Source organism: Panthera pardus, unplaced genomic scaffold (assembly GCF_024362965.1).
Source record: "Panthera pardus isolate Hobbes unplaced genomic scaffold, ASM2436296v1 HiC_scaffold_10, whole genome shotgun sequence".
NCBI lineage: Eukaryota > Metazoa > Chordata > Mammalia > Carnivora > Felidae > Panthera > Panthera pardus.
The window spans coordinates 28,129,877-28,157,250 of NW_026526655.1; the positions used below are offsets into that span (position 1 = coordinate 28,129,877).

At 42.6% G+C, this 27,374-nt stretch overlaps 3 protein-coding genes and 1 non-coding gene across 4 annotated transcripts; 3 read left to right on the plus strand and 1 right to left on the minus strand.

Moving 5' to 3' along the window:
- The first annotated feature begins 1,300 nt into the window (after window positions 1–1,300).
- Window positions 1,301–3,323, plus strand: LOC109265148 (gamma-crystallin A). Its single transcript, XM_019446204.2, has 3 exons — window positions 1,301–1,429; window positions 1,534–1,776; window positions 2,987–3,323. The coding sequence occupies exons 1-3, from the start codon at window positions 1,421–1,423 to the stop codon at window positions 3,257–3,259; spliced, it is 525 nt and encodes a 174-aa protein (XP_019301749.1). The 5' UTR covers window positions 1,301–1,420; the 3' UTR covers window positions 3,260–3,323.
- Window positions 3,324–12,988: 9,665 nt separating this feature from the next.
- Window positions 12,989–15,415, plus strand: CRYGB (crystallin gamma B). The gene is made up of 3 exons (XM_053902116.1): window positions 12,989–13,054; window positions 13,151–13,393; window positions 15,075–15,415. The coding sequence occupies exons 1-3, from the start codon at window positions 13,046–13,048 to the stop codon at window positions 15,348–15,350; spliced, it is 528 nt and encodes a 175-aa protein (XP_053758091.1). The 5' UTR covers window positions 12,989–13,045; the 3' UTR covers window positions 15,351–15,415.
- A 2,440-nt stretch (window positions 15,416–17,855) lies between these two features.
- Window positions 17,856–17,961, minus strand: LOC128772697 (U6 spliceosomal RNA). The gene has a single exon (XR_008416857.1). It is a non-coding gene; the product is annotated as a U6 spliceosomal RNA (small nuclear RNA).
- Window positions 17,962–22,913: 4,952 nt separating this feature from the next.
- On the plus strand, window positions 22,914–24,698 carry CRYGC (crystallin gamma C). The gene is made up of 3 exons (XM_019446205.1): window positions 22,914–23,043; window positions 23,154–23,396; window positions 24,359–24,698. The coding sequence occupies exons 1-3, from the start codon at window positions 23,035–23,037 to the stop codon at window positions 24,629–24,631; spliced, it is 525 nt and encodes a 174-aa protein (XP_019301750.1). The 5' UTR covers window positions 22,914–23,034; the 3' UTR covers window positions 24,632–24,698.
- Window positions 24,699–27,374: the final 2,676 nt, after the last annotated feature.

Here is a 27,374-nt window from a genome sequence, read left to right on the forward strand (position 1 = left end):
GTCCCGATGCGGTGGTATGGCTGGGGAGACTGATGCCTCCTTTTCCACACGGGTTCAGTTGCGGCTGTAACTGAGGTTTACCTGAGGCCTGCAGCACTAGGTGGAGACTGAAGATACATCAGTGACCTGTGGATACACTGTCTAGCTTCCTAGGACTTCGCGGGTTTTCTTTGGTCTAGCCCTGCTAATTGTGAGGGAACATTTTTTTTTCCTCTGTGGCTATTGCTGTCTCTCCTTTTGCCATCTGCACATCTGCTTCACGTGCTGCCCAAGGACTTGCCCAAATGGTGTTGTGAACACTTACTGGTAGCTGTGGTTGGCTATCCTCTCGGAGCCCTCCATGAATCACAAACTACCATCTTTCTACATACCCACAGGGGACAAAGACGAGTCAATAGGTTGGCAGCGGTGGAGAAAGCTCTTTGGGCAGTCACTTGGGTTCTAGGAAGCAGTGACACTCCAGGAAAGGAAAAATCAGACAAATCACGATGCTAGTTCTGAAAACAAAAAGCAACCTTAGACGACCGTTGGTGGGAGAGAGGGAATGGAAGGATCCTGTATGTTTTCCTGCTCTCAGAGGGTCTCACAGGGTCTCGGGAAATCTCTTTATTTTTAGCCCAAGGAGAAGTGTTCGAGCTCAAAACAAAATATACTTAGTTTCAAAATTTGCTGCTTTTCACCAGCAACTCAAAGTTATACATTACAAATTGAGTTTGTTTCTCATCCCATGAAAGTAATATATACTTATGTAAAAAAAAAATATATAAGGCAATCAAAAACAACCAAAAGGAGAAATAAAAACATAAAACTAGGACCTATCACTTTGCCATTTATTGATAACCACAACTGACATTTTGGTGGATACATACACCATTGTTATCTTTTTTTTCCCCTACATAAACATACGCAAAATGCTTTTATCAAAACCATATCATACTGATGAGGTAGTTTAGAAAATGTAATTGTCGCTCAATTAGAGGATTTTTTTGGTCACCCTTAGCACTTCAAGTCCTTCTGGAACTCATAGGATTGTCATGAGTCACCCCAGATGGAACCACCAACCTCATCTCAGCAGTTTCCATAGGCAAACACCACAAAATGCTGGGCATGTAATGTATTTCTAGAGAGCTGCATAGGATGAGAAGTGCGCCCTTTGTCTCCAAGGTCATAATGGCTCTGCTGACTTCAATTCCTTTCACTGGAGCTAGTGAGGAGAACTCGAAAATGCCAGAGAGAATGAGAGCCCCCTGCCCCATGATCCCAAATGAAAAAAAAGAGTGAGAACATAGAAATCCCCTCACGCACTACCCCCAGGCCCCTTTTGTGTTGTTCTTGCCAACGCAGCAGCCCTCCTGCTATATATACCGGCTGCCACTCTTGTCCCCATCACACTGGACGCTGATCATCGCTGCCGACAACCATGGGGAAGGTGAGCCACCTGAGCGAGGTGCCATGCCATGTCTGTTGAGCGCCTGCTGTGTTCGGGGCACTTCCCCCGCTGACTTCTGGCTGTCCCCTTGTTTTCCACCGCAGATCACCTTCTACGAGGACCGGGGCTTCCAGGGCCGCTGCTATGAGTGCAGCAGCGACTGCCCCAACCTGCAGCCCTATTTCAGCCGCTGCAACTCCATCCGCGTGGACAGCGGCTGCTGGATGCTCTACGAGCGCCCCAACTACCAGGGCCACCAGTACTTCCTGCGGCGCGGGGACTACCCGGACTACCAGCAGTGGATGGGCCTCAGCGACTCGGTCCGCTCCTGCCGGGCCATCCCTTACGTGAGTCTTGGTTCAACCAGACTGATGCGAAAGCATCACTGATCCGTCGTCGTAAATTCCTGTTTGTAAAAAAGTCAGTTTGTTTCAACCCAGGACTAGTGTTCGCAGTAAGGATAGCAATACCTGGCTCTCAAGCCTTGAAAAGAAAATTGTGAGTAGGCTTATGAATCACTGGAACCTGTCTCTCTTTTTTTTCTTACTTAAGGACAAGACTTAAAAAAAAAAAAAAAGGACAAGATTGTTTTAGGGCACAAGAAATCACAACAACATAGCGCTAAAGTTAAATTTGGTGGCTTTTAGATGATCCCTAAATTCGAAATAAACATCACCTTGCTCAGAATAGCTAAAAGCCTGTTCTAGATCATTGCCTTTTATTAATAGAAACACTTAATAGACTCTGGGAGAACAATATCAGTGTAATGTGTGCTGACTGTATTAGTGACTGTTTTCTATGCAGCCTCTTTGGCATAAGGGTCTAGAAACTAGAACGATATGTCTCAGCTTCCTCCGTGCCTCCCAGGAGTCATTATCACCTAGTTTCTCTCCAGGGTCATTAATTGAGATTTCATGGGCATGGCCCTCCTCAGAGCACTGCTCATGTTTGTTAAACATGTTGAGTTTGTGTTTCTGATTGCCGATGATACCAAATTATGTGGTATGACAAGCAGATTCAAGAAGTGAAACCAAAAGTAGGCTAGAGAAATTTGCAGATGCAAAAAGACATATAAATATAAGAGGAATTGCTTTGAAGCAAGAACTTCAAATGGCTCAGGTGGCTTGGTAAAATGTCAAGACATGTCAGAGTAAATACAAACTGTTGTACATTCTGAGTGAAAAGCGACTTAGAAACAAGCTTGTTTAGGACTCAGTTATATGCAGCCATAATGGAAAAGAGTTCACATCCTCTCTGCAGACTCACTAACTACAGTTGGGCCCGATGGTTTCCTACAAAGGACTTTTGTGACCTTTATTTCAATGTTTGTTTCTTCCACAAGACAGTCCACTGGTTTCTTCCACAATAAGTCCACAGTCTTATTTTAATATTTGTCCTGACTTGTTAGGAATTTCCAACAATGTGAGGAAAGGACACATACTCGGCAGGATGGTTTGAAAACCATGCTTCATGAAGGTACAGGCTGACTGAGCCACTTTTACGGAGATCAGGGAGGCACACAACTGATTTTTCTTCTTTTGTTTATTGTCACAACAGACCAGCTCTCACAGGATAAGGCTGTACGAGAGAGATGACTACGGAGGCCTTGTGTCCGAGCTCACTGAGGACTGCTCCTGTATCCACGATCGCTTCCGGCTCAATGAGCTCCACTCCCTCCACGTGCTGGAGGGCTGCTGGGTCCTCTACGAGTTGCCCAACTACCGGGGGCGGCAGTACCTGCTGAGGCCGGGGGACTACAGGCGCTACCATGACTGGGGGGCCATGGATGCCAGAGTGGGCTCTCTGAGACGGGTCATCGATTTGTACTAGGCTGTGTGTTTCTTGTTGTGATCCACGTCAAAATGCAATAAAGATACAAATTGTGTTCCTGGCACTAAGTGACTCTTGTTCATATTTAAACAATAATTGAGTTCTAAGGAATGGTGACCCCTGGCAACTTACCTGACGCTGAAGATCAGGTGTTTTGAGTGTTTTATGGACTTCCTCTCCGTCAGGCAACGGTATTTGTGAAGGCCCCACTCGCGTCATGGGAAGCAGGGAGAAGCACTATGTCTGCTTCTGCAACCCACGATCTGCAAAAGAGAGGAAGGGCAGATAGAACGAAAAACTATTCGACTATCGAAAAAAGAAAACAGAATGAGTTGTGGCTGGGACACCAAAGACAAGAGATTGCTGGAAAGCTTAGGGCAGCTGAAGTCCCAGATAAGACGAGTCAAGAAAAGCTGAGTGAAGACGGGTTTTTACGCAGAATTCCCAAGGTAGAGAAAGTCAAGCATGCTTGATGCGTTCAACTGGTAGGAAAAGTGTGTACGCTGAGTTAAAGGGCTTGAGTCATTCCTGCTTCTGCTAATTATTAGTAAAGTGACCAACTCAGATGAGTTTTTTTAGGGACTCTCCCAGTTTCAGCAACGAAAGTCCTACATCGTGGGAAGCCCCTCAGTCTCAGGTAAACCGTGATGGTTGGTTACCCTACTTAACTGGCTTATCTCTTTGATCAAGTCACTTCTTATCCTCTCTGTGCCTGAATTACCTTATTGAAGACTACAAGTGGATAAGAAATTCCTGCTTCACTAAATCCCAGTACACTTATGATGAAAAGATAAGGAAAGATTGTGAACACACTTTGTTCTTTTTAAATTATTATACAATAATTATTATATTATTATTCTACATTACAAATGCAGAAAATTCAGGCACCCTCAGTGTCCCCTCATTTTCAACAGTGCGATATGGTCATCTTTGTTTTGGATTCCAATATGAATTTTTATCAGGACTCAATTACCAAAGACTCAATCATGCAGAATGAAGTATTAATATTTACTTCCTGCATACCTCTGGAGTTTCTTTCCACTTAAAGCTGCTCTCCCAGAATGCCAATTCTCTTTCCAAATTTATATAAGCAAAAATAGTGCCCTGTCCCAGTTAACTTCTTTGTCAAAATTGAGAAGCTGATTTTAAAATTCATATGGAAATGCAAGGGACTTAGAGAAGCCAAAAGAATCTTGAGAAAGAAGAGCGAAGTAGGAGTATTTCTCGATTTCAGAACTTACTACACAAAAAGAGTAATCAAGACAGTGAGGTACTCGCATTGGGTAGACATAGAGGAGAATGAAATAGACTCGAGAGTCCAGAAATTAACCCATGTGTCAAGAGTCTTTTGGAGTGCCTGGGTAGCTCAGTCAGTTGTACATCTGACTTCAGCTCAGGTCACAATCTGCACTGACAGCTCAGAGCCTGGACCCTGCTTCAGCTTCTGTGTCTCCCTCTCTCTCTCTCTCTCTCTGCCCCTCCCCTCTTTGTGCATGTGCACTCTCTCTCTTGTTCTCTCTCTCTCAAAAATAAATAAATAAGCATTAAAAACAAACGAACAAGAAAAGCAAGGCAGTGAGGTCCTGGGTACCTGTGTGTCTATATGGGTAGACATATAGATGAATAAAATAGACTCGAGAGTCCAGGAACTAACCCATGTGTCAACTGATTTTTGACAAGCATGCTAAGATGATTCAATGGGGAAAGAGTAGCTTTTCAATAAATGGTGCTGAAACTACTGGACAATGACGTGAAAAAGAATGAAGTTAACCCCCTATTTCACACCATATATAAAAATTAACTCAAAAAAAAAAAATCAAAGACTTCAGTGTAAAAACTCAAGCTGTAAAACTTAGAAGAAAACACAAACATATATCTTTTTAATCTTTTATTAGGCAATGATTTCTTAAATGTGACACCAAAAGCATAAACCACAACAACAAAATCAATTGGACTTAATTATAATTAAAACCTTTTACACATCAAAGGACACTATCAAGAAAGTGAAAAGACAGCTTATGGAATGGGAAAAAATATTTACGAACTATATACCTGAGTACATGTATCCAGAGTCTATAGAATATATATATATATATATATATATATATATATATATATACAGAAAACTTGAATATATATCTTTCTGAAGAAGATATACAAATGGCTAATAAACAAATGGAAAGATGTGCAACGTTATTAGTCATTAGGGAAATTCAAATCAAAACCACAAGGGGATACCACTTAATACCCATTAGGATAGTTATAATAATTTTAGGGAAAAAACCCAGAAAATCACAAATATTTGTAAGGACATAGAGAGATTGGCATGCTTATAAGTTGCTGGTGCAAGCGTAAAATGGTTCAGCTGCTATGGAAAACAATTTGGCAGTTCCTCAAATAGTTAAACATAGAGTTATCATATGACTCAGCAATTCCACTTCTAGATATATATTCAAAAGAGTTGAAAGGAGTGTTCAAACAAGCATTGTTCATAGCAGCACTATTCACAATAGCCAAAAGGTGAAAACAACCCAAATGCCTATCAATGGATGATTGGATAAATAAAATGTCATATATACATATTACGGAATACTATTTGGCCACAGAAAGGAATGAAATACTGATACCTGCTATAACATGAATGAACCTTGAAAACATTATGCAAAGTGAAAGAAGCCACTCATATAAGAATATGTATTATAGGATTCCATTTATATGAAATTCCCAGATTAGGCAAATCTACAGAGACCATAAGTAGATTAGTGGTTGCTTAGGGCTGGGTGGGGGATGGGTGGATAGGGAATGAAACTAAAGAGTACAGGATTTCTCATTGTGGTGATGTGCATATTCTAAGACTGACTGTGACAATGATTGCACATTATCTATGAGTATACTAAAATCACTAAACCTTAGGGGCCCCTGGGTGGCTCAGTTGGTTAAGCATCTGACTCTTGATTTCAGCTCAGGTCATGATCTCATGGTCATAAGATCAAGCCCCGAGAAGGACCCCACGCTGACCATGCAGACTGCTTAAGATTCTCTCTCTCTCTCTCTCTCTCTCTCTCTCTCTCTCTCTCTCCCCTTTTGCCCCTCCCCTGCTCTCTCTCAAAAAAAAAAAAAAAAAAAAAACCAAAAAGCAAAAAATTGTTTAATTATATACTCTGAATGGGTGAACTGTATGGTATGCGAATAATATCTCAATAAAAATGTTTTAAAAAATAATGCTTTGGGGCACCTGGCTGGCTCAGTTGATAGAACATGCAGCTCTTGATCTTGGGGTTTTGAGTTTGAGCCCCATGTTGGGTATAGAGATGACCTGAAAACAAACAAAAAAAAAATCAAACAAATAAATAAATAAATAAATAAATAAATAAATAAATAAATCTTTAAAAAGATAATGCTCTGCATAAAACCTTAAGTAATGAAGATTCTTTTAAAATAAGATTCCTTCTTGTTGAAGGAACTTGTGGGATAAATTATAAATATACACATATTATCAAAATGTTATGGCTTTTATCAATACCAAATATGCAGAAGATTTGAGGTTTTCTTGCTGGCCTAGCTAAATCATTGTGTTGTCCTATAGTTGGGTGACTAATGACATATGAGCTTTGTTGTTTTTTGGGGTCTTTTTCATATGAGTTCTCTTTTAACAAAAAATGAAAAGCCAAGTGACCTGTGTCACTGAAAATAACTTTGTTAATTTAGGATTTGGTTTTGTTTTAATCTGGTGAATTTATAGGCTTAGAAAATAGCATTTCATCTCACAAAGCTCAGTCTGCCATGAGTTTCCTTCTTTGTAAAATGAAGAGTATGGACAAGATGAGCTCTGTATTTCCTTCCAGATCTGATACTTTAAGACTCTTTTGGGTTTCAAAGTGGGGTATCTCAGTGGTTACCAAAGTGGGGTAACTCAGTGGTTACCAATGCAGACTCTGAGGTCCATGGACTTGGATTCTGGCTTGACCACCTAATGGCTGGGTGACCTTAAGCAACTTGCTTACCCTCCCTGAGCCTCAGTTTTCCCGCTTGCATAATCTTATGAGGAATATATGAGCTACCTCATGTACAGAAACTAGCCTATGGCAGGAGCTCAGTTACTAGTAGCCATGACTTTATCAGTTGTGTCTAATTGTGCTACATACATGGACTTGAAAAGGAAAAGGGGTCGGAAGAAATGAGCTGTTCTCTAGAAAATTCTTTTAAGTCAAGGAAATGTGAACATCTTCAATGTCCCTTTGACAGTCACCCAATACTACTGTCTTAGAAGTCTACACCCAAATAAATAAATAGGGGATTTCAGAGCTTTTTATGGTCAGTTAATGCTGATTTCTTCAGCCTGGCAGCAATCAGTCATTGAAGAGTCCACTAGAATTTACCAGAACTGTTAAAGACAAAGATTTCAGGGTTTGTAGGGACACAGCAGGCCAGTTGGAGGCTGGACCTTTGCAAATTACAAAAAAAAAAAAAAAAGTGTGACATTGAGAAATGTGTAATTTAGGGAAGAGATACCTAGAAGTGTATAATTTAGAAGTGTATACCTAGAAAGGTAATACCTAAAACAAACCATTATTACATGGAGAGGCAATTAGTTTAGGCCTTGGAGGCTGACAGACTTGAGTTCAATCCCCAGTTCCTCCACTTACTAGCTACATCTACCTTTTTGGATTTGTTTCTCTATGGTGATCAGTACTGTTATTAGACTTAGTCAGAGATCTTGGCTTGAACTGGGTGCTTCAGAGAGCCTTACTCTAGACTCCCAGCTATAATCGTTCCCACAGGACAGAAATCTGTTGGATCCTGGAGACAAGCCTACACTTCTTCTAGACCACACACCTTTTACCTGGAGCTCCAGAATTCCCTCTATTTAGACCCTTGTTTCCAAGACTTAAAGGAGAGTCTTTGCCTGGCCTATCCTCCCAAGGCCACTGGGAGTCAAAAGGCGGCTGTTTATGGGAAGTGGAGGGGGCAAGGAGCATGCGGATAGAGTGTGTATACGTGAGGGAGTGAGAAGCTGGAGGGGGCTCGATTTATGCTCTTGCCCCAGACCTCACAAACATTTGGGAGTTTCCATAATAACTGTGCTGTGTTGGCTACATGATGTACTTTGTACCAGATTCCTGGTACAATGTCTGGAACATACTAGACACTCTTTATACAGTAGGCTATTCATTAATACCTATTATTAATAGGTAGGCTATTTATTAATACCTATTATTATTCCATCACCCCGAGCCAAGTGAGTGCTGTAAAATTTGCTGCAGTTTCAATCCTAACCACGTAAGTGAAGGTAGACATGGCTTCCTTCAGCAGAGTGTCATGTCAACGATGTGCTGACGAACTCGAGAGATTTCTCTTGGGAGTGGTTACCAGTGAGTCAGGAGAGAAGTCTGCAAATGCTTCAGGAAAAGCCAGCGTGTAAACTAAAACGTTTGTGTGGGGAGAGAGGCAAAGGGTAATGAACTATTTTCACTGAGGCTCCTAACAGGCCTCAGGCAACTATAATGGCTCCTAAATGAATGATTTTGTTTTTACAAGAAGCCAGGCTTGGGGCGCAGGGGTGGCTCAGTCAGTTAAGCGTCCAACTTCAGCTCAGGTCATGATCTCCCAGTTTGTGAGTTCGAGCCCTGCATCGTGCTCTGTGCTGATAGTCCAGAGCCTGGAGCCTGCTCCAAATCCTGTGTTTTCCTCTCTCTCTCTGCCCCTCCCCAACTCATGCTCTGTTTTCCTCTCAAAAATAAACATTAAAAAAAATTTTTTTTTAAAGAAGAAGCCAGGCTTATAGTAGATACTTTCAGATATTTTGATATACAAGTTTATTTAACCATTGAGTTCCTAAAGGACCTTAAACAGCTTTCTAATTTTTTTCCTGATGTAAATGAGACCAGTTCTTCCAAAAGAGAGTTTTACAGTTACTTTTAAAGAAAAATAAAATGCTTGTACATAACTTGAGAGATAAACTCAGTATTCAAATATTTCTGATAAAAGCCTCATTGGCCTCAGTGCCCTAACCTCTGACATATTTTAGCCTGGGCTGCTGGCTGATAATACAAAGAGACATTACAAAGCATGCCTTGCAGCCCCCGGGACCCCAAGTCTCATTCCATTGATCCATCCATCTTTTAAAGTACAAGGAGGTAGCTAAGAATCTTCTTTATCATTTTCCTTCACAAAAATGTTGCTTATCACTTTTTCCTTCATTTCCGTTCTCTTTCTCAGGCCACCTCTCTTGTCTCTCACGCTTAGACACTAGAGGTAAGTTCTGAGACCTTCACAGCATACCCCGGTGGTGCTTAAAACCTCCCCACCCCAACGGCAGGCCTCGCTGCCCTATGCACACACCAGCCTGCCTGGTTTCTGGGCCATTTTTACCTCCCTTCAAGTCCTCCCAGGTCAACAAAGGCGGACAGAAGAGGAAGCATCAGAACCAGAGCGGTAGCTGAGTGAGTGGGAGAAACTGGCTTCCGTGTCTCTGAGCGTCCACACGGGTGACCTCACACGGGAGAACTATCGTTTTCCAAAATAGAATTAGAATCATTATTTTTTCATGTTCTTCGTGCTTCCAGGGCTCTATTTATCCACCCACCTAACTGATAAATCATCATGGGGGATAAAGGAGTGTGACATGCCCTTATTCTTGAGCTCATGACCTTGCTGAAGACAAGGAAAAGAAGGAATTCGACAAGAAAGGCAAGGCTAAGTTGGGTGGTGACGAAGTGCATGTAGGTGCTCGGAGAAGGGACAGCCAAGTAACAGCTGGCCTGAAGAGGGGGTGTCCTAGGAAGACGGGCCTAGGCTGCCTTGAAGACTGGGTGAGCTTTGATAAGCCTCTGGGAAGGGAAGGCGTTCCAGTATCGAGGGATGATTCCTTCCCTGGGCCCGGATCCTCACAGACATTTTGAGTTCAAAAGGCAGAATGGGAACAGGTTCTCTCCAATAAGCCCTCCTGCACGGTCAAGATTGAAAACACACGCCCCCACAGTTTTTCAGCTGGATTGTGTTTATTCCTACTATTTCTCTACTTAAACATGAAAGAGTGTAATCAAACAATGAGAGCAGGGACACTTCTTCTGATCTGTGCTTTACGTATCAACTTCCCTTTCCCGCACCACCTCAAAGACCTACAAGGCACTTTAACAGAAAGGACACACAGCTATTAGGTAAGGAAGAATGAAAGACAAACACATTTAAAAAGACTGCATTGGTAATATAGAAATGAGGAAAAGGGCAAAATGCTACTGTTGGCCAAATCAGGCCTAACTCACCAGTGGGTCTGAAATGCACCCACACACGCACACAAGCACACATACCCTGAGTCTCTGCTATGGCTGATGACGACCCTGGCTTCTGTATTCTCAGTCCATCAACCACAGTGGGCTGGGTGTAGAACGGGGGTTTGTCAACGACCTCACGGCAACGTGTTCTTGGGGGGATTTCCCCTACTGCACATTCCATCGCAAGTTACCTCTTCTGAGGGCAGCAATGACCAGTCCAACCTGCAGACCTGTTTATCCACAGCAACAGGGTGCGTGCAGGTGGACAGCAAGAGCTGGACGCTCCGTGCCGGGGCGTCTGACACCAGCAGTGGATGGACTTCAAGGAATCTCTCTGCTCTGACCACACAGCCCTTGCCTATGTTATTCCTTTTCTCGGTGCCTTGCTTCAAGACCACCTCCAAATGGTAGTCGTCATTTGACTGTGAAATCAAAGTTACCAAACAGAAGACCTTTGCTAAATTAGATCAAGCGTTCCAATATATGCAATTATCCACGGATCGCATTTAGTCTGTATACAATAAGCAGAAGTGTAGACACCATGACATCGAAGCCCAGAAGCAGAAACTTATTTCTTTATTTATAACATTTTTTAATGTTTTTATTTTACTTTTGAGAGAGAGAGAAAGAGAGAGAGAGAGAGAGTAGGGGAGGGGCAGAGAGAGAGAGCAAGACACAGAATCCGAAGCAGGCTCCAGGCTCTGAGCTCTATTAACGTTATCATCTTTAGCATTTATTAAAATGTGAATGATATATTTTTTTTTTACCACTGGTATTGCTTTACAATGTTCCATGTACTTTCAAATCTATTATCTTATTTGATTTTCATCACCATTCCTATTTTATAAATGGGGAAACGGAGACTACACAAACAGCCACAGAAACTGCAGAAGTGCGTGCAGATGGAGGTGTGTAGGCATTGGTCCCTGAATGCATTCTCCATAAACGGTGTCTATTCAACAATTTCATGGTGTTTGTAAGCACTGGGAAGAAAAACAGCTTTAGAGGAAGCAGTGTGGATGCAAGGCACGGGATAGGCAGGGTAGGTGGTCACAGTTAGTGTCACTTGTGAGGGTGTAGGTCCTGACAGCACCACTCACCCCGTACCCGCCCCCAGTCCAGGTCCCTGATGCTCGAACATTGGAAGCTGACCATTGGAACCGACAGGGCGACCATACGACTGACAGGGCCTGAGTGTAGGCCTCTGCCGCAAGGCCTTAGAGGGTAAACCTATTACATGTCAACATAAATAACACGTTTTTATGAGTAATAACTGTATTTTCCAAAACAAAAACATTTAGTGAAAGGATTGGCATTATTAGACATTTTTACAAATCTCTTCAAGTCATATAGCCTCTGGACATAAACTCCACTGGGTGAAAAAAGGTCAATAACATCTTGATATTGTTGGGAAAACTGTTTTGACCTTCTGAACTTCCTGAAAGTGTCCCAGGGGCCTCAGGGGTCCCATACCACACTGTGAGATCCATACGGTCCAAAGGCTGCCATCTGGCTTGGGTGCCATCCACATCTCAAAAGTCTGAGGAAGTAGGTCATTGGTATTTTGAGAGCTTCTACATTACTCCTTACAGTAGCTCAAACCACCCTTACCAAGTGAGCAAGCGTCCGTGATGGGGGAGAGAGAAGAAACATCTTAAGACGTTGAAGGAGGGCAAGGATACCAAGATTAGGACATTGAAGGAGGGCAGGAATACAATGCCAAAGAACAGCAGTACTCCGGGCAGCCACCGGCAGAAGGAAGGATTTAGGCTCTCGGGGAGTCCTCAGCAAGTGAAGGAAAGTCATAACTATCTGCTTTCTCTCAGGTCAAAGCCAGGTATTGAGGGCCCACTATGTGCCAACCCTCTGCTCTAGGGCCCGGGGCACAAAGAAACAAGAGAGAATTCCCAGCCCCCAAGAACCTATGAATTTCCAGTCAAGTATCGATTTTACTCCAGATAGACCCCAAAATACAAACAATGATGACCACAGAGTCTTGAACCCGAACTAAGCTTTGTGCTTTTTAAAGCACTTTCACAGATTGCTTCACTTGGTTTCCTCTTCCTTAAGATTCCTCATTATTTAAATTCTGCTTTTTAATACGTTTTAAAAAAATACACCAGTCCCCGAGCAGAATACATTACTTAGTTTAATTACCTTTGAGGAGTCAATGAAGCAGATTAGGCGACAAAATAAAAGCACGGGGGATAGAATTTCGCTCATCCTTTTGCTCAACTAAAAGAGTAAAGACTCTTTTCATTTTGGTGGCAACAACAGCTTTAGTGAATGAGAACAACCCGAACCTACCAGAAAGAATGAGAGAACCATTCAGCTAACCCCAATGACCAGGGGGAGGGGGAGCGGGGAGCTTGCAAATCCCCTTACTCACCGAAATGGGCCCCTTTTGTGTGATTTCCTGCGGAGGCAGCAGTCAGGGCTGCTATATATACAGCGGCACTCCCCCTCGGCCCACACAGCACCCAGCGAACACCTCCTGACCACTCTCTCCAAAATGGGAAAGGTAAGTGCTGGGTCCCTGATGCCGGGGGGTTTGCCCTGGCGCAGCATCCTCAGCGGGGGCACATGGCCTCACGCTCCCGCACCTTCCATTTTGCAGATCACCTTCTACGAGGACCGGGGCTTCCAGGGCCGCTGCTACGAGTGCAGCAGCGACTGCCCCAACCTGCAGCCCTATTTCAGCCGCTGCAACTCCATCCGCGTGGACAGCGGCTGCTGGATGCTCTACGAGCGCCCCAACTACCAGGGCCACCAGTACTTCCTGCGGCGCGGGGACTACCCGGACTACCAGCAGTGGATGGGCCTCAACGACGTGGTCCGCTCCTGCCGCCTCATCCCCCAGGTGAGTGTGGCTCTGTCTTTGTCTCTGGTCGCTTTGGAAGTGAAAGCCATGAACGAATACCATTCTTCAACCAAATCATTCCAACTACACAGCAGAAGGTGGGAGTGAGGCTACCGCATGTGGTCTGTTCTAAAAGGCTGTCTCAGATGGGAAGTCGGTCTTCACGAACCCTATGGTGTGTGCTTTTTTACTCACATGGTCCCAGATTTTTATATTTTAAATGGAATAAAAAATTAAAAGGCCAAAGTCTAATTAGGAAAAAGCAGGACAAATAGAAAACAAGTTGCCATCTGTGTAAGATATAACCTCTTTTTTTTTAATGTTTATTTTTGAGAGAGAGAGAGAGAGAGAGAGAGAGAGAGAGAGAGAGAGAGAGAATGAGTGGGGGAGGGACAGAGAGAGAGGGAGACACAGAATCCAAAGCACGCTCTAGGCTCTGAGCTGTCAGCACAGAACCCGACATGGGGCTTGAACCCATGACTGTGAGATCATGACCTGAGCCAAAGTTGGATGCCTAACCGACTGAGCCACCCAGGTGCCCCAAGATACAACTTAATGTCATCATTCTGAACTGTATCAACTCAGAAATAATATATCAAAACTCAGATAGATACAATCTGGGTCGGCTTAATTTTTTTTAAGTTCATTTATTTATTTTGAGAGAGAGAGAGAGAGAGATTGAACACAAGCGGGGGAAGAACAGAGAGAGAGGGAGAGAGAGAGAGAATCAATCCCAAACAGGCTCCGCATGTCAACACAGAGCCCGATGTAGGGCTCAAACCCACAAACCATGAGATCATGGCCTGAGCTGAAATCAAGAGCCTGATGCTTAACCCAATGAGCCACCCAGGGGCTCCGGGTCTGCTTACCTGATAAATATATGTTTGCTTGCTTTGGCTCACTTTCCTATTTAATTATCTTCCTGCCCTCTATTTTTTATTCTGATACCAAGGTCACTACCTATTAGTTTACTTAGAGGTATAAATTAAAGGAAAGGCCAAATCCAAAATCAAAGTTTGAATTCAATATTTCTTAGAGAGTGATTTCACAGTTCTTAGAGGAATGTGCTGGAGTATGGGAGGCACGGGTATAGTGTCATCCAAACAGAGCTTAATGGAGATGGTTCTTGTTGCTGAGGGAAATAAAGATGGGAAGGGAAGAGACCAGAAAGGAAGTTTAAACACCAGATAAGTTGATATTGAACACAGAGATAAAGAAAATGTGTCATTTTATTTTTTACAAGAGATTAATAATCCTGTGTTCCATAATGTACATAAAATAGCTAAATGTTGATTCCTCTTTAACAAAAGTAATGTATCGAATGGGACTTTTCTTTCCAATGACTTACACTTTTCACCTTTGAGAAGGACCTTCTCTAACAACAAGCACTAACATGATCAATTTTATTTTGGACAAATCTTGTTGCTAAGGACAGAGATGTGGATGGCAGTGAAGGGTAGCTGAGTTCTGTTCCTCATATTACCCATAAATCACTAGATGCCTCGGTAGGTGATGGGGTAGGGGGCAGGCAAGGCTCTTTAACACTGCAACGTGATTGTTCTGGAAGCAAACCTGGACTCCAACAAGTTCTGGGTAGGTGTGGCCAGGGAGGTGCAGGAGCTAGAACACTTTCATTTCTCTCCACTTGTGTTCATTTACTTTTTCTTTTCTGCCACCCCAGCACACCGGCACTTTCAGAATGAGGATCTACGAGCGAGAGGACTTCAGGGGACAAATGTCAGAGGTCACAGATGATTGTCTCTCTCTTCAGGACCGCTTCCATCTCAATGAAATCCACTCTGTCAATGTGCTGGATGGCTGCTGGGTCCTTTATGAGATGCCCAGCTACAGGGGAAGGCAGTACCTGCTGAGGCCCGGGGAGTATAGGAGATACCTTGACTGGGGGGCCATGAATGCCAAAGTTGGTTCTTTCAGACGAGTAATGGATTTTTACTAAAGTACTTACATTCTCCGCTCTTCTCTTTTAGAATCCAATAAAATATTTAGCTTGTGTTTCTCGCACTATGGAGTCCTGCTTTTCTTTTTAATCTGTTAAGACTTCCTAAGCAATAATGGCACTTCACCAAACATAATGACAGATGTTTTCATGATGGGAAACTGTAAGAGGAGTAAAGGATATCATCACCAGCCTTCTTTTAAAGACTAGCCCATGTAGGCTCAAGGTTCGATTCGACTCGGCAAAAGCCATTTATGCTTAGTCTTAGAAGGATAATTTTGCAGCTACAATGATAAATAAATAGCTATTGTAACACCCCAAGTTGTCCTTCTAGGTTATCCCCGCCATCTTTTATATATAGTCCAAGCCTTAGCTGATGAGGGAAGTTGTTCTCAGCATCTAGACCCTTACTTTAGCTTCAAAAACAAACGAACAAACCGGCCACCCTCACCTGTTACGTGCCTTATCCTTCTAACAGCAGCCAATTCCATGTTCAGTACTTGATTCCTCCATGAGGTTTTCAGTCCAAACAGAATTCACTGTCTCTTTGCTGTATATGCTTTATAGAAGAATTTCAGGTTTTCTACCAAAACCACATACACATGGGGGAACTCAGCCCCGTATCATTTTAATAGGAAGTAAAGAATTATGACTATACATGGAAAATGATACTAAATGGAAAACAAGGAATTGAAACTTCCTGGAGAAGTTTGTTTGATGGCATGTGTATTTCCTTTGGGTATGTTTATTTTCCAGGGGTGAGGTTCAAGCCCAAGTTGCATGTTGTTATCTACTGCACTATGTTGGCCGTAGATAAAGCCAGATTTGAATCCAGCAGCCAAGACAGAGAGGGGAAACAAGATAAGTCCCATGACTAACAGAGTCCATAACACAAATCAATTAATTACTCAAGGCTAACCTACCCGTTCCCAGTACCAACACCTAAAAGAAAGTTTTCATGGGGGTCTTAGTAAAGAGAGTACTGAGCAAACAACATCCTTAGTATCATCCTGCAGTAATTAAATATGGTTCTTGGATCTTTCTTACAAAGTTCCACAATGAAATTGATGGCTTCAGATCAAAATTCAGCTAAAGTGCCCCATTCTTTGAGATTCTAATGAAATGGCTGAAGTGTCATCTCACGTGGAGTGGGGTACTTGTGTACCCACTTTCTCCAACACACATATCCTCAAAGTCTCTTGGAATTCTGGAAAGGGAATGGGTTGTTTATGCTTTTCCCAGTAACCCTCCACTCTGAACTCCTGCCTTGTCATTGGGTGGACCATTTTGTTCTTCCCCACATGACCAGCCCCATGCATCTCACTGACTCAGATGGGAGACAGTTTCTTTTCCTTGAGTTCCTGAACTATCTCTCATACAAAGCCTTCATGGGTGCAGACAGCTTTATTATACAGGTTGTGGGAGGAGAGATACATGTTTAGATCACAGCAGCACAACAGTACAAATTTAAGATTAGATGGCCTTGCTCTAAACAGTCTGCAAGTTCCAACCTGCTACCGGGTGGCCTGGTCTTCTTTCTCATTCTTGTTCCTCTCTCCTCTATTCTGAGCTGTACCCACATGGCTGTTCATTCTTTATAGCTTCCTTCCATCCTATGCCCTCAAGGGCTCCATATCTCCATGTCTATGAACAGAGCAAGCATCTAATTTGTTGCTTAACCTGAGTCATTTTTGAGAATGAAAGGGTATTCTATTAAGGATTACACTGGGGCAAGAAGCATGAACCAGGAGTATTCCAGGCAAACTGGGGCACAAGGTTAGGCTATTTATAAAAGTTCTTTCCCTGGAAAATAGTCAGATTCTTGAATTATTTGGTATCAGTTATTCCTAACTCTCAGTTCTTCAACCTTTAAACTCCCAACGATAGTATTAGCTTACTGGAAACATCAGCCAGAATTCTGTTTGTCAGTAATAATAACATCAGGCATAAATTAGAAAGCCAAAAGCTTCTTGGAGTGCTGGATTTCACATTATTTGTTTGGTAGACATAAAATCACAGACTGCAGACATGGAAATTATCCTGAAATACCTGAACTGAAAGCATGTAAAATTAGAGACCCTGGATGTCACTGATCAAGCTTTTCTTCGTGAAAATTATATTTCCATCCCTGGGGAACAGGCAAAGAGAACGGTATCCTCCCTCTAATCCCAGCATTAAAAAAAAGCCAACAGAGGGGAGTAATGGTGGCAGGAGAGGAATAACGCTCAAACTAGTCCCTCACCTATGCTTCCTCCTCTCCCTCCTCTCTTGAAAGTGCACACTGGAGCCTCAGAGAGGTGAAAGGGTCTGAGATGAAAGCAGGCTCCAAGAGTGGAATGCGAGAAGGGATACCCTACAGGATCCCACTAACCTTTTCCCCAGGATGATGAAAACACAATTCAAGATAACCCCATTGTCAGCCTATATACCCTATACTCACCACTATTTCACATAGGTCCTAGTTTGTAATAAGCCCAGGTTTTAGATCTTTTTTTTTTTTTTTTTTTTTTAATGTAATGCTTCAAGAATTTTCACATCATCCTTGTGCAGGACCATGCTAATCTTCTCTATATTGGTCCAATTTTAGTATGCATGCTGCCAAAGTAAGCACCAGAATCTAAATCTTTTTATTCCTTTTCCTCTTTTCTCTCCCTTTGAATCTATAGCATCTTCTGGCCAATCTAACCTTATAGAAGACCCACCAAGCAAAGCAACTGAGGTCATTCCGTAAAGAAGTGCCAAGAATTGCCATACTGATGGATACCCTCAAAGAGTGCTCCTCCCTGTGGGTTCTCTCTCCAATGATCCTTCCTCGCTGCCACAGGGTTAGGTCCTGATGTTAGTTTTGTCCTGTTCCTTCTCCTCCAGACTTTAGGGGTTCTTCTTTGTGGGTTTATTAAAGCTAAAGTGACAATCACAACCACCCGAGCAAGAAGAAATGTATTATGTTTAACACGAAAGCCAATTTGATCCAAATGGAATGCCATAGGAGTTAAGCAGAGGTGGGTCATTAAGACAGGTTGCCCCCTGTCTTCTTGTCATTTATTGAATAGTCCTCAAAGACAAGCAGAGAAAGAGAACCAGAGGCTGGGGCTATGATGGTGATGCTTTAGTCTCTCTCCCAGCCTCCTTGTTTGGGATAGTTTGGTCTAAGTAGCTGCCAACCAGTTGACCTTTTCTCATTTAACCAAGCCTGTATGTGATACAAATGCTACATGAATTACCAGGAAGCAGGAGGGTGGGCTTAAGATCAACTGCTGGCTGGACCTCGGACACTAGCAATACTCTGGAATTGGCCACTGCTGTTGTGACATTAACTTGGCATCTCAGGAAACACAAAAATTAGACAGAATGACCAAGGAACAGAGGGTTTAGGGGACAACACAACATTCCTGTTTTCTCTCTTTTGCTTACTCATCTCCCCTGTTATAAAGGCCCATTAAATAGATCAAATGCAGAGTGCTTGTGTCATCCTACACATTGAAAGTTGCAAATACTGAACTCTGATGGGAGCCCATATGCCTGTTGTGCTGAGCATTCAAAATAGGTCTCATGGACTATCGCAACAATGGGTTTCAGACTAGGGAATAACATTCATATCCTCCAGGCATTTAATGAGTTGCCTTTATGTGCCTGTCTGTTTTGCCGATCAGTGAGAATACAAAAATAAAGGTGGAATAGTCCAGAAAGGAGCTGTCCTCAGTTATTTCGAGAAACTGATGTCTAAACAACATAATTAGATAAGCGATCATCACCATCACAGTGGTATGAGCAAGATGCTTGGTAGAACCAAGTGGGCAGCACTAAATTCAGCCTGAAAGATTAGGAAAGGTTCAAGAAAATCTTCACAGAGGAATTGATACCTGAGTTGAACCTTTAAAAAAGGGGTAAGATTTCTCTGGGTGAAAAATGTAGAACTGGTGTCTCAGTGGGAAGGATCGCTACGTTAAAAAACAAAAGAAGTACATAGGACAAACTTCCAGCTGTAAGATGAATAAGTTCTGGATATCTAATGTACAGCATAGTGATTATAGTTAATAATACCGTATTATAAACTTGAGAGTTGCTAAGAGAGTAGATCTGAAATGTTCTCATCACAAAAAAAATTAATTATGGGATGTGACACAGGTGTCAGCTAACACTATGGTGGTAAGCATCTTGTAATATACAAATGTATCAAATCAATATGTTGTACACATTAAACTTATATAATGTAATATTTCAATTATATCTCAGTAAAACTAGGGGGTAAATGAGAAAAGTGAAAATAACATTGTGCATTTGGGAAACTACAAGTGATTCAGCGATTCAGACAGACAGAGGATCTCGGGTCAGGTATGCCACGCTAAGGAACTGTACTTGATTCTGGCTCAGGTCACAATCCCAGGGTTGTGGGATTGACCTCCATGTCAGGCCCTGTGCTGAGTGTGGAGCCTGCTTGAGATTCTCTCTCTCCCCCCAACCTGCTCTTCTCCCCTGCTTGTGCGCTCTCTCTCTCTCTCAAAAATATTTTAAAATAAAAAAATGCCATGGACTGGATGACTTAAGCAAACATTTCTTTCTCATAGTTCTGGAGACTGGGGAGTCTAAGGTCAGAATGCCAACAGATCTAGTATCCAGTGAGAGCCAGCTTCCTTGTCCAAGGAGTGGAAGCAAGCTCTTTCCTGGCTCTTCTTATAAGGACACTAATTCTAACATGATATCTTCATCCTCATGACCTAGTTATCTCCCAAGGCCCCATCTCCAGACATCATCACACTGGGGATTAGGGTTTCAACATATGAATTTGGAGGGGACACAAACATTTGGTCCACAGCAAGAACATGACTTGATGCATTTTGCTTCTTTTTACTTTATCTTATTTAAAATTTTTTTTTTTTTTATTTTAGAGAGGAAGAGAGCACAAGCAGGGGAGAGGGTGACAGAGACAGAGACAGAGAGAGAATCCCAGGCAGGCTCCACACTCACCATGGAGCCCAACTCAAAACTTGATCCCATGACTCTGAGATCATGACCTGAGCTGAAATCAAGAGTCAGATGCTCAACCAACTGAGCCACCCAGGCACTCCTATGTGTTTTGCTTCTGATCACCCTGGCATCCTGACAGAATGTAGTTTGGAAGAAGGCAAGGCTGGACAGAGTCAGGAGACCACGGACAGTCTAGTTGAGATATCGTGAGAGTCCAAGAAAGGCAACTGCAGTGATGGTGTTAGGGGGGTGTTGGAGGAGTGGGTAAAGGAAGGGAAGACAGGGGCCTCAGAGAGAAAGAGAAAGATCTGAAAAAAACAAGACTGAAGTTTAGTACTATGCATTTTCTGACCCTTTCACCTCTTTTCCTATCTAGTCAGCTATATCATACTGGTATTTCTGTTTGGTTCTCTTTTTATGTGCATATAAAACTTTGTAGAACAAAGCAGAGAGCTCTTCTGCCTACGTGTTTAAGGAAAATGATGCGTAAGTGCTAATAAAACATTAGCTGGAGATGGCTAAAACATGTTTTCTTTACCAAAAAAAAAAAAAAAAGAGTAAACCAGAGTAGTATTTTTTAAAGTTTGATGCAAGAATGATCTGGTGTGGGTTAGAAATACAGATTCCTGGAGTCTTTTCCACATCTAATCATGCAAAATCTCAGGAGAGGAGAGGACCTGACAATTTGCAGTTTTAACAAGCACAGGTGACTCTTATGCTCACTGGAGTTTGAAAGCCACCAAATGAAAGCCACTAGATGATTTCTAAAGTGCCCCCCTCTATATATATACATGTATATGTATATATACATATATATACATGTATATATATATACATATATATACATGTATATGTATATATACATATATATACATGTATATGTATATATATACATATACATGTATATACACACATATATACATGTATATACACATATATATACATGTGTATATATATATATATATATGTATATACACATACATATGCAAAATGGATTCATAGCAAAGAAATTTTTCAGGCATCTTTGAGAGGATTGCGTATGTTTGAGAGATTAATAGGCTGAAGTCATTCTTAGTATTGTCACACTATTACTAACAGGAGACATGTACTTAATGCTCATTTGTGCCAAGTGGGTGCCAAACACATTGCACACATAATCCCATGTATTCATGTCAGTGTCCCTCAGCCAAAGACCCCCAGAATACCTGTCACAAAACAAGTTGGTTTTATTACTTGTCACAGCAAGGGAAAACACACACCATGGGAAAGCACGGGGGGTCTCAGCAAAGGATGTTATTATAGGATCCGTACTTTGGTTGGGTGATTTGGGGAAGAGTCTGAAGAAGCAGGGGTTCAGTCTAAACTGGATGTTGTCAGAAAGTGGAGGTAATGTTATGATTCGACATCTCAATAAATCTACTCATGGGGAGGGTAGCCTAGAAGAAGGATGAAGCTACAGTTAATTGTGGAGGCTGAGAGGGGTGGTGTTTGGTATTGTGTGGGTGACACGGTGACTTTGCTTTCGCGTGTGCTTAACATTGTGAAGTGACCTTATTTTGTCTCACTGCATCCTGATCTCAGAGGAACCCTGCCAGCAGCTGGTATTCTGTGAGGCAGCTCTCAAGTGAGAGGGAGAGAGAGAGAGGGAGAGCGAGGGGGAGGAGAGAGCGAGAGCGGGGAGGGGGGCTCTCTCTTGTTCCCCTTTCTCTCTCTTCCTCTTGACAGAGACTCTCTCTCTCTCTCTCTCTCTCTCTCTCTCTCTCTCTCTCTCTCGTCTAATAGAGGAAAAACATGCCCTAGCTCTGAATGCCAGGACAGCTTCTGTAGGCAAATACCTCTCTCGTTTGCTTCTTTCTTTCTTTCTCAACTTACTATATCCCAGGAGATAAGTACCATGAAATAACTCAGGTTCTGAGAGGTCACGTGGCTTGCCAAGTTCATGTGGCTCCTCAGTGGACATTCTGAGCGTGCAAAGCTTTACTGCCTCCCCGGGCCCAACAAAGGGAAGTTACGCCAAAAAACAATATACTTCTTAGTCTTGGGCCCAGAGTCCCTAGAAACAAACCTTTCCCTTGGTTCTTATGACAAGTTGACTTGCAGGGGCTGATTTCTCGTACATGAAGTACGCCCACCAAAGGAGTAGTAGCTATGTCTTAAAGCATCAGACCACCACAGTCAAAACTAGCAAAGATCAGAAACCAAACCTGTGTCCTGCACCAGACTGGCTAATCGTATAAAGGAAAAAAAATGTTAAGTCACAGTGGCCTCTGTCATCAAGGAAAATTAGGCCATGTTTGTGGCATTCCACATCACAGCCCCTGGAAGTGGGGGGGCACTGCTATAAAGGCATAGATTTTCCCGTAGAAATTACACGGGGCATAACTGAATCATATCCGTAGCGACATGAATTTCAGGTCAAAAGTTCAGATTGAGGTGCTGATAAATTTAGAAAATACTAAGAATCCACATAAAAGCAACTCTAGGGACTCAACCAGGACGCATTCAGAACGGCGTTAGAATATACCAGAGAATGAGGGCAAACTCTACAGGCATTTTCCACTGAATGCAGCGTGTAAAAGGGATCCATAAAATCCCCTTACTCACCCCCGGGGGCCCCTTTTGTGTTGTTCTTGCCAACGCAGCAGCAGCCTGGCTATATAGACCCGCGGCGCTGCCGGCCCAGCGCACTGAACTCGCACATCCGTGTCAACCAGCCATGGGGAAGGTGAGCAGGATACAAGTTAAAGAAAAAGAGACATCAAGAGAGAGAAAATGCCTCTATACCAGATCTGTTGGGAGCAACTGATTTAATTCAGAATTATTCTTCCTTTGCAGATCACCTTCTACGAGGACCGGGGCTTCCAGGGCCGCTGCTACGAGTGCAGCAGCGACTGCCCCAACCTGCAGCCCTATTTCAGCCGCTGCAACTCCATCCGCGTGGACAGCGGCTGCTGGATGCTCTACGAGCAGCCCAACTACCAGGGCCGCCAGTACTTCCTGCGGCGCGGGGACTACCCGGACTACCAGCAGTGGATGGGCGTCAGCGACGTGGTCCGCTCCTGCTGTCTCATCCCCCAGGTGAGTCCGACCTCATTTCATCACGCTGCCTGAGTGTCCTCACTGGATTACTGGGGGGTTAACGTGAGGCAGGTTTTCTTTTAAAGACACGGAAGGGTAGAGTGGGCTTTGGTTACTGCCTAAGCCCAGAGAGATAAATGCACAGAAACAGCAGAGAATATGAGACGAATTCACTCATGGGAAGAGTCGGTCTTAGTTTTCATTTTTGCTACCGTTATGTCAATTACAAAGTTTTGTTACCATTATGTAACAAATGTAATATACAGAGATAGAGACCGAAACTTGCGAATGAGGAGCTGGTTGGACTTAAGAAGGTAGTATTTCGAACAAATTAAAAATTTTTTAAATTGTAATTTTAATTAGTAGTAAAGAACTGACCATGAATGAATTAGATAGGTTCCACCACAGACTTGTAAAAATGGAAACTCTATTGTTAATACAGGCTATTCTAAGTTTGTGTCCAACTTTGGAGAAGGGAATTGCCCTTGATTTGGAAAAGCGGTTGAATTCTGGTTCCAAGTGACTAATTAAACCAATTTTCACTGAAGTATGTAATTTTAAAAGTCCAACTTTATTTGTACACTTGTATGTATATAAGTTGGGGAGATGATACTCATATTAAAATAATACTAGTTAAAATACTTTGTATTTTTCCCCAAAATATACATTTGACTTATCACCTAGGAATCAATGGAAATTAGGGAATTAGGAGTCTAGATATTTGAATTCTTAATGCACTCTAACCCAGACTTAGAACCTCTTAAAATTTGTATTTCCCAGATATGAAATAAAAATTGAATATGCAAATATTTGTTAAATGCTGGTAGAACACAGAGCTATCCACAGCATATGCAGCAATCTCAGAGTCTCAGTTTTGACACTGGTAGTCCCATCCCCCAACCTACCAAATTCATCTGTTGTTTGGTTGCTTCTTCTGCTCCTTGTCTTTGTGGACCAAGCAGACGAGCTCTCACAGGCTGCGACTGTATGAGAGAGAGGACCACAAAGGCCTCATGATGGAGCTGAGCGAGGATTGCTCCTGCATCCAGGACCGCTTCCACCTGAGTGAGGTCCGCTCCCTCCACGTGCTGGAGGGCTGCTGGGTCCTCTATGAGATGCCCAACTACCAGGGGCGGCAATACCTGCTGAGGCCCCAAGAATACAGGCGGTACCACGACTGGGGGGCCGTGGATGCTAAGGCAGGCGCATTGAGGAGGGTGGTGGATTTATACTAAAATAGGTTCACACTACCATTTTCTCAATTTGGAACCTAATAAAGTATTTAGTCTGTATTGTTGGCAACTGCTGACTTCTGTTTTTCTTTCATTGTGTGCCAATTAATTTACCTCTAAAGGCTCCCTGTTAAAGGTTGAGGTGTGACTAGGTGGGGAGGGCTCAGTTCTAGAAGCACTTCAAGGTAGAATGAGTCTGGAACAGGCTCCCAAGTGGGGGTGGAGGGATGAGGTAGCCTGTCTAAGAAGGAAAGGGAAGTCAAGGTAGAAAAATGGGAGAGGGTGACTGGTGAGGAGGGAGGCGTTCAGGTGAGGGTCTTGAGGAACAGCATTCTAGGAGTTTCCTTCTGACCCAGCAGGTGAGTGGAAGCCATAGGAGGTCCCAGATGAGCAGTGAAGAGAAGCCCATTTGGCAAAAAGCCTGTTTAGGCTACATAAGGAATTGTAGTATTGTTTACTTTTGAGCACAGTATTACATGACTAATGTCAATGCTGCCAGTGGACATTGTCATACTTTTGGGTGGGTCATAGATCCCCCTTCCTTTTCTAAAGTGGCTCCAGCCCCCAGTGCACCTCTTGGCCAGTATATCCCCTGGGCCAAACCCTACCTGAAGTGCAGCTAATGCAAAGCAATTAATGAGATATATGTAAATATTTTAAATAGACTTTGATTGAAGTAAAACCTGCTTGCTCACAAGTAAAGCCTTGCATGTTGAAAAAAATTGAAAATCTTTCCATTAGTAGAGAATTAATTTATTTTTAAAATTTTTCCTCTGAAGAAAAGCCTCCTATAATCCTACTACTTTACAAACTCTATAAAGAAAGAAGTAGAGAGGGTCCTTCTGATCCCACTCTTTATTTCCTAGCGCTTTTTTTTTTTTAACGTTTATTTTATTTTTGAGAGAGACAGAGACAGAATGCGAGTGGGTTAGGGGCAGAGAGACAGGGAGACACAGAATCCGAAGCAGGCTCCAGGCTCTGAGCTGTCAGCACAGAGCCTGACGCGGGGCTCAAACTCATGAGCTGTGAGATCATGACCTGAGCCGAAGTTGGACGCTCAACCGACTGAGCCATCCAGGCGCCCCTATTCTCCAACCCTGCTTTACACTTGATGGGCACCCTTCTTGAATTTTTTCCCTGTTTATATTGACATTTCATGAAATGCATGCTTTTTATTTATTTACTTACTTGCACATATTAGTCTGCAGCTTGCTTTTACCATGAAAAATGATACGGACATAGATCTAGATACGTATCTTATTCTATTTAATGGCTGCAGTGCATTCCGTGATTTGAAGACCCCCTAGATTATTTTACCATTTACCCATTGGTGACTGGGCTTGTCCAAGTTTCCTTTTACAAACAAGGCTGCAAAGAATATCATTGTACATGTACCTTTATCTACACATGCCATAACTTTTGGAGGATAGAGACCTAGGAGTGAGACCGCCCAATCAAAGCACAAGTTATTTTTAATTTTATTAGATTCTGCCCAATTACTGGCCACCCAAAGATCCTAACTTTTTTGAGTTAGTATCTTCACTGTTTTCTAAGCACCTACCATAGGCCTGTCATATGTTAGTACTGGGGATGAAACAACCCAAACAAATGAAAGGCATTGTCCCTACCACCACAGAGCTCTACCCAGAAATACGAGATGCTTACGTTAAACATAAGGATGTAATCACTTTTTAAAGTCAAGTACTTTTCAGGTACTAAATAATACATATATAATCACTTTTGTTTATCAAGTACTTTTATTTAGTACTTTAAAGTCATCCCGAGACAAATTTCTAGGGAAAATAAATGGAGTAATATTTATTTACATATTTCTTATGATACCAAATGGCTCAAATCATGATATCAAATCAAATGATTCTCAGTAGCTTAGGTTTCCCAGACCGGTTTTCTTTAAATAGAGACCAACATAAGATTGCCAATTTTTGTTTTGCCAAGCAAGGACACTTAAAATTTAAACAAACCAGCAAAATTGTAAAACTAAGCACCATCTCTTCGTACATCATTTTACAAAAGAAGAGACATTTACAAAAGGACACTTTAATACCCCAAGATACACAAGCTCCTAGTAAACTATGGCTCCGACCAAGGAAGAATGCTTGGGATTTTGCTCTGATGTATAGTGTTTTCATCTGGCAAAAACTGAGCAGAGTTTGAAAACTCTTGTTTGAGGCTGCAGCTCAATGCCCTCAGGGGCCTGAGAAATGATGTAAATAAATAAAACAACTTCTTATAGACAACAAGGAGTGATGATGAGTATGGGGAGCTATGGGTTGTGCGAACCAACCTAAAGCATCATGAAAAACATCTAAACATTGTGCCGGCCAAATAAAACACATCCCAGTTCCCACAGCCCTTGGGGCTGCCAATGCTCATTTCCACACTGGTGTGAAAGCTGGGGACAGCCACCGCCAATGGCTAACACGGGACTTCCCAGCACACCCAATACCGCCATGAAATGCCCACAGAATCCAACTGTAGAGCCTGGGAAAGTGAGAAGACAAAACCCCAACAATGACTGCAGTTCAATTTTCTGTCCATCCTAGTGGAATGAGACTTAGATTCATGAAATATTTCAACAATAGAAAATAAGGAAAGGGGTACTTCTCATACACTTCATTCTGTAGACTGACATTTACAGCAGCTACAAAAATCTTTGACTCTGCGTGCAGTAAAATTTAACCTGAACTCATCTCTTTTGCCTTCACTTTTGTTTGAAACCACCTGA